General features: G+C 40.6%; 1 protein-coding gene across 1 annotated transcript; it reads right to left on the bottom strand.

The window, feature by feature from the left end:
* Nucleotides 1–7,124: 7,124 nt before the first annotated feature.
* FOMMEDRAFT_150196 (uncharacterized protein) lies at nucleotides 7,125–7,781 on the bottom strand (the record flags this gene model as incomplete). Its single annotated transcript, XM_007261546.1, has 1 exon — nucleotides 7,125–7,781. One exon carries the CDS (start codon nucleotides 7,779–7,781, stop codon nucleotides 7,125–7,127), a length of 657 nt encoding a protein of 218 aa, XP_007261608.1.
* Nucleotides 7,782–7,857: the final 76 nt, after the last annotated feature.

The following is a 7,857-nucleotide window of genomic DNA, read 5'->3' as shown; positions in this document are numbered from 1 at the left end:
CTATGGTGATCACTTAATACTGAAACATATAACCTCTAACATACATATGTTTTACAATTTTTTTTAACTATAAAAATTGTACTAATAAGTAATATAGTAGATTATAGTACTTTTTATATATATAGTTTTGATTTAATTATGATAATTTTAATTCTTAGTTATTTCTCTTAAAATTATAGAATATTATAGAAAATATGTAAAGAATACTAGTACCAAATTTTTATATATAGTTATAATAGTAATTATTGTAATAAAAATTTCGTAAGTTATAACTATAAATTCTGTATTATAGAAAATAGTAAAATTGGACTTAAAATCGTATTCTTAATAAGTAGCTTGATACTTAACTGTTAATTATATAAAAAAATATATAGTGACTACATATAATATAGTACTCATTCTAAAAATTTCAACTACAAATAGTGTCTCCTTAAATTAATATTAAATGTGTTGTGTGTGGGAAAACTTTCTGTTCACTAAATCAGTGCTGATCATCAAAATTCTAACATTCCAACACTAATATCTCAGCTTCAACTCATTGTTTTTTGCTCAAATTTCGTATTTAAGTTATATCTACTGTAGGCTACCTGTATGTAAAATTTCAAGAAATTTTACTAAGAATTGAGGGGGGTATTGTACAACTGAGCGTTAACTGGTAACTGAGCACAAACTGGTGAAACACAGTAATAATGTCTTGCAATTGATATTTAAAGTGTCCCTGGAATAAAGGCTGAGGGTTCGACTCTTGATGCAGCCAATTCACAGACAAATTTATACATACTCAGAAATGGTATTTTTCCTCCTATCTATACTAATCATAAAATTCTCTAATTTTTTTCACAATTGAAAAGGCATTTATTAATAAAGATTTGTCTGGTGTTCAGAAGAACAACTACATTTGACAAAGTCAAGCATGTGCAATCTTGACCACATTTGAAGATGATTTCCCACACTCTGTGTGTTTAAGGCTCTGGCGTGTTACATTTGAACACCCTTTTTTCTCACCATCACCATTGTCTGCTCTTGTTGCACCTCTAGGGAACACTTTCTCTATTAATATTTCTTGATACTTGCAACACTCATAGGTTTCTTTGTTAGCTGAATCTTGGGTCTGGAGGGCTTTGTATGGTACTGGACGAGCCAGCCACAACTGTAGGTCAGCAAGTATGATGGATAGTCTGTGATGCAAGCCTTGTATTGGTGAAGATGTGAGCAGGTATGGTGCATACTCACTACCATTTCTATTCACATTTGCTAACATTATTCGTTATTTCAAGCACCAAGCTTACAGGATTAGAATGTTGCCTGGGGAGTCTCACAGACGCCCAGCAGGCAGAGCATCTCTTTACACTCTGGTGCTGTGTCTGTGAAATAGGCCAGTCTGAGTTCAGCATGTAGTAGTTATTGACAGATCCAGCTCTCCATGATCAGGGTTGGCAGGATATGCCATTAATATGCAGTATGACTATGTTGCTCTTTACAGTAGATAATTCTCCTGTAGTGCACCTTTGTTTGCAGATCATCAACCTCCTAGCTCCTCAATATCTTCGACCCACTTATTAACCCTATTTCATGTAGTGTCTTCTAACTGAAGAATACACCCCTTGTTTCTCACAAGGACAAGATTTTAGGTTGTGCTACTCCTTGTGGACAAAGACCTGGAGAGTAAGAATACTGTGGACAGTATTGCTTTGTGGTGAGCACCAGCTTCTTACAACAGGCAGGCACATGTGCTGAGCACAGAGTATTCTGTTGGTGAAGGATTGGCACTTGAAGCATTGCCTGCCAAATCTGCCTGTCAAAGTTTGTGTATCATACCAAGAGCTGCTCAAGTGTTTTGTCCTCAACAAGCTGAAGGTACAAGACTAGAGAAGCCAATGACAAAGAAGAATTTGTTCTGTCATCTCAAGACTACTAAGGTCTTCCAGGTCATACAGAGTATGTCTTACAGTTCTAGAGAAGGTGCAACAGCTGGACAGTGGAAACCTTCCACTACATTGAACAGTAACAATTCATTGACCAATGTGGCATACACTGGTACAGAATCAGAATCAGGATATTACAGTCAACTCAGACAGCCATTTAGGTGTGCAGTATGGGAACTGTCTCAGCCAGGGGAGTTTGAAAGAATGTGCTACTGATGGTGGTGGTCTGACTGGGGAACATACAATGCCAATTTTTGTTCTGACAAATGAGGCAGTGTATTCAATGCTTCACCAGGATATCATCTTGGGTAATAATAAAGAAGTCAGAAAGTCGAAGAGGTAATTATTATTTCTTACTTTAATCAGGGTTGCAATAGATTTAACTAATTTGTATGTCTCAGGGTGGAAACACTGGCTGTATCAATCAAAGTCTTTCATGGTATTTCATGGAGATACAAAACGATTGTTTGCAAGAATCCCTCATTGCCTATTAACATTCCTTTGACTGATTGTCTGGGGTTTCCAGATGTTGCATTCTCCAGGGACATTCATAGGACGTTTGCAATGAGATGTACATCAAGCTGTGGAATGGGGAGTTCTTTTCAAGCAGTAGTGCACGACTCAGTGTCATGAATTTCACATTGGGTTCAATTTTCACTTCAAGTAACAATGTGCAAGTGACGGCCAAGTTGAGGGACAATCTGGGGAATGTGGTAGACTGAAGAATATCTCCAGGAAGCAGTGAACCACCTGTCATGCAGTTCCATTCTATGGTCTTTGTACAGAACAATGTATCTATGTTTGGGAACTCATGAAGTAGCAGCTGCTGTTGAATGGCCCATCAAAGTGGCATCTGTATTTAACATTCTGGAATCATAGCTTGAGAGAACGAGTAGGGACATGCAATATTCACAAGCTTGAGAGGCCCTTTGCATTTGTTTTCCTTCCTCTACTCCCAAATTCTTGCACATTTTTGGAGGACAGATGCCTGCCATACACTGATATTGAATTGTATATTGACAGTCAGTCAGGTTCCCACAGATACGTATCTTGCAAGACTGCCTTGGACGTTAGGAGGACAGAGAATGGAGAGTCTAGTAGTCAATGCTGAGGCAATGAGGACGTGCCCTCCAATTCACCACAACTTGGTCACTCGTTTCACCCTTTGTACCACTAAACTCACACAGAATCAAGTGTTGCTGAGCCTTCTCACTTGGGATCAGCTTCATGACTGGGAAATGTTGTCAACCATCCTTTCGAAATTCACATTTGTTGGCAAAATAGAGATTGTGAAGTTCCTGCAGGATATTTTCGACTCACAGTTTGCCATCCTTGCCTCACCAAGTAATCTTGCTGGGGAGACAGACGGATTGGTATCCAATGTGTTAGTCACTGTACTTGGTATTGTACAAGGTTGCAATCATTGCCTCAACAATCTCCAACCAGTCCTGGATGTATACATTGAACAGCATTTCAATTGCTTGTCTGCCTCATTTTACATGGACCAAGGATGAAAAGATCTGTCTCACACTTCAGAGACATCTCACTGTTTTGTCCATCTTCAGGAGGCCAATGATATGTATCAGCTGAGGCTGGTGCCATAACAAGATACAGGGCAAGTCCAACAGGGTCCTCAGTATTCAGTTCAATAGTCTCATTCCATTATCAATCATAGAGTTATTAGGTTGCTACAAACACCCTGGTCAGACACATTGCCAATCTGTGCCTGAGTCACCACAATTGGCTGCAAAACAATGCCATACAGATTTAATACAATATGATTGTTTCCAAGTACCACATCTCTCAAAATTTCAATAACATTGAGAATGTGCTTGTGAATTAGCAAGTCTGACTCATTGCTATTGAGTAATCAGGTCTGTCTCATTGTCTGCCAAATGTGTTGTTGTGGCATGATAAATAATGTGTGATACAGTCAAGGCATTGTTAAGATTAGGCAAGCTCTTTGTGAAGACAGCTGCAATGGTACACATCAGCATTACTTTGGTTGATCTTGATTTGATGCACAGATGGGTGGATTCTACGAAAGTTGGGTCAGAATTAAGTTTTTCTGTCATATTGGCCTGAACACATACCTTCATTGTCTCCATGTCCTTCCTCCACTGAGCTGTCATCCCTACACATACTGTTGAACCTCATAGAACACTCTACTTCTCCCAAAATACCTAGTCTTGCTTTCCAGTATTAGCAGTCACTTTCTTCAGCAGTAGAAGCTAGGATTGTCCCATTCACCCACCTTGGTACAGTTGAAAATGTCTTATTGCATAACGTTGGGAGAGGGCTGAACCCAATACATTATACAATTTATACATTATGACAATACATTTTGGCTGAGGACCTGAGTTTTGGTCTGGCCAAAAGTCTATGCATTATGCCATTTATGCATTATGATGTGATGCAAAAAGACATTTTCAACTGTAGTAGGCTACCTGGAAAGGCAGGAACGAAGGTGGTGGAAGGAATCAACTATTACTTTCTGTGTCTGCCATTGAGTAAAACAGGGGAATCAGCTGTCTTCAAGTACTGTGTCCAGTGTTATATCATGTTTGTGTACAATTGTCTGTTTGTCTAGACTGTGCATCTCCTCACTCTGGTAGAGTTGTAACGGATGTGTTTGCACTTGGTATGTATGGCTGAAGTGTTGTAGCCATAGGGAAAGTTAAGTTAGTTGATTGAACCAGTAATTAAACGAAAAATCTGAATTGAAAGTATGGATAAAAACGTTGACAAAGGGGGTCGTTGGCAACCCAAAGTGTTGAGGTTGTGCAACTGTGACTTCCTGTACTGGTCGTTCTAACACAGGCTAATCCTTTCTTTTCACAGCTTTAGCATTTGTCAATGCTTCTACCCTTAGGCTCAGAACTAAAGAACCATACAGGGTGCCTGAGAAGCCTCACAGATATTTATCCCCTTCTGCTGGAGTGGTGGATGACATATGGATTATGAGTCAATCTGTTGTTGTAGGGCACAACACATTCCTGCATGCTTAAAACTCCACCTTGAATGCAACACCTTACTTCCTCAGGTCCCCAACAACTGCACCTTGACATTGTAAGTCAAATCCCCATTTTCACCAGATTTATAATGTCTGAATCAACAATACAATGCTCCAGATTAGCAAGAACCAAGTCAGATAGCTCAAGGCAGTTATGGCAACACATGAATATACACTCGAACCAGCAGCACACAACATCTCCAATAGCAGGCTGGTTGACGTTTTGTATCACTGTGCTGACCTACAGTTTGTCTTTCCCTTCTGTAAGGACACTCTGGCCTGCCTTTCTCAGATGTGTCAGCTCATGGAGGAGATATGTGCTCTACACCTCTGGAGGGAGTTGGACTCAATTGCCTACTTTGATAGATTGCTTGGAGGCAATCATGTACATCATTCAAACTTTTGCATTCTTTCATAGCACTTATCCTTGAAGAGAAGATGTTAAGAAATGCAGCATACATTAAGGAACTCATAGTGGATACGAGTGACAGGAGATCACTGGCTGTTCTGAACTATCTATTGTGTATGCCAACCAGAGGAAACTATACTGTCTCTTTCTCACAACTACAGGATATCACAATTGTGGCAGAGAAAACAAGGTTATTCTTTTGTGCTGGCCCTCTCTTGGGACAAAGCATACATCACATGAAGTTAATCAAATCATATGGATGGAATGGGATTGAATGGATGCATGGTGTCATATTCGACAAGTCCAGCAAATTCTTTGAGGAAAACCAGGCCTATAACTTGTTTGAGCTGCTTGCATGCAAATGTGAGAATGTCATCACACTCACTCTTTGTGACATGGTACCCAAGTGGAATGATCAATGGTTTCCACACCTGGCAAACTTTGTGTGCTAGTTGAACATTGATTCTTGTACAGCCCCTTTAGTATCTGGTCTTGCATTCAGCCAACATCTAAGGGAGTTGAAGGTGGAGGTTACAGAGGACCTGCAGGTGATGTTTTCTATTCCTGACAGGTCCTTTGCCTCTGTGACCAAGCTAAAGCTCATCATGCCTCTACCCTTGTCTATGCAATTTTTTTGCAACAGGTGTTTTCCTGTGCCTGAGACTGTAAAGCTCATTTTGCCACAACAGGAGTCTGCCAAATCTATGCAAACAGCATTACAAACTCTTACACATAATTCAGCACTCACCTCAATTACCTTGGATGCAAACAACCTGTATAATCCTTTTCATGATGACAACAATGATTGGATGGTGTTGTTGTGTGGGCATATCCATGACATCTTCTCAGGAGGGCTATGTAAGCTAAATTTGGCATTTACTTGCCTGATAGTGCTTTGGGACAGTGATCTTCCCTTGTTACTGTCATCGTGTAGCAACCTTGAGGAGCTACTCCTGAATCCATATCCGAGATGCAATAAAGTACCGTCCTTGACGTATCGTGCATTACCAACAATAGGCATGTTGTGCCCAAGGTTGTGTGTGCTAGGTTTGTATGTCCATTTTTCAGAAGACTTCCATGATCCGCCAGAACAAAATGGCCTCCCTTTGACTCTGGTATCTCTTACTTTGGGGTTCTCACCATTGACAGAGACTAACATCCAGCATGTGTCAAAGTATCTGTCCTGTATCATGCCAGATACTTGTAGTCTTGACATCTCTACAGACAAATGGTTACTTCTATCCCTCCACAACGAAAAAATTCACACATATGACACAAGATGGAGGAGTGTCAGTTTCATTTTGGCTTCTCAACAAGGTACCATTTGATAAAATAAGATAGTGCTGGGAATAACACCACATTGTGTCTTATAAAGAGTAATGTAATAAATCATACAGTTTGTGTCTATAGTTTGATTGACAACATTCACCGTGTGTCAGGAGAATCTGAGAAGGGTAGCTTGGATCTGTATTAGTCATATTGTCATACCTAGATATTGTCCCAGATTATGTAGTCAAATCTAATAGCTAGATTAATCTAGTATAACTTAACATACCTAGCTTTGATTTATGTATAGATTATCTGGTAAAAGGTAAGTATACATATGTACAGATAGTCTTAACTTACCTGTAATTGGATGAATCTATCTCACCTAGACTAAGTGATTCATTAGATAAGTCTAGGATATGTAAATTGATCTGTACCACCCAAATCTAGATTCTTAGTGCATACATGGACTTAACATTTTGCAACGCGTCTCAGACTCTCACTCTTCGTCTCACCACTGCCACCACCACCACCACCCTTGTCTGTGTACAATCACTCCCAAGGCACAATCCTCTCTCTGAACCAAGTAGGCACTCTCTTCCTCACCCATTCCATGCTTGACATCACTCTCAATAGGTCTAATTTGCATGGCACATGTATTTACATTTCCTGGTGCCATCCATGACACTATTTCGAACAGAGGCCGTAGCCCAGAAAGCGAGGGCATCGAGAGACTTAGTGGTAAGGAGAGCGTTTGCAGTTGACCTTGACCTTGCAAGCACTCCGCATCGCCCATCTCGAAATCAGCAAAGTCCGCCATCTCCACTTCGCGCACGCTGCTACACGTTGTATGCGGGTATCCGAACGGGCCACCATACAGCGAGCTATCAGCAGAGAGTGAGTCGAATTCGCTGTAGTTGTCAGAATCAGCGGTTGACGCTGATGAAGAAACGCTCGCGGTGCTTGCGGTAGAGCATGACGAAAGGTTACGTGCGCATGCGCCAGAACCTCGGACACGGCTCGACGATTTAGTGCGTTCACGTCTCTCTTTCTTACTCTCCTTCTCCTTGCTTACTGAAGGAGCCACCACTGCTGCTATTGTTGGGTCTTTCTTTCCCTTCTTGCTCCTATCAGATCGCGAGGGCTGATAGACATACCACAGGTACATCTCCTCATGCTCCTTCCCCCTCTGCTTCGCGAGATCGTCCCAGTATTTACACTTCTTACTAGTATGCAGTTCATCG

Source organism: Fomitiporia mediterranea (genome assembly GCF_000271605.1).
Source record: "Fomitiporia mediterranea MF3/22 unplaced genomic scaffold FOMMEscaffold_1, whole genome shotgun sequence".
In the NCBI taxonomy this organism is placed as follows: domain Eukaryota; kingdom Fungi; phylum Basidiomycota; class Agaricomycetes; order Hymenochaetales; family Hymenochaetaceae; genus Fomitiporia; species Fomitiporia mediterranea.
This window is presented reverse-complemented; position numbering and strand designations above follow the sequence as displayed.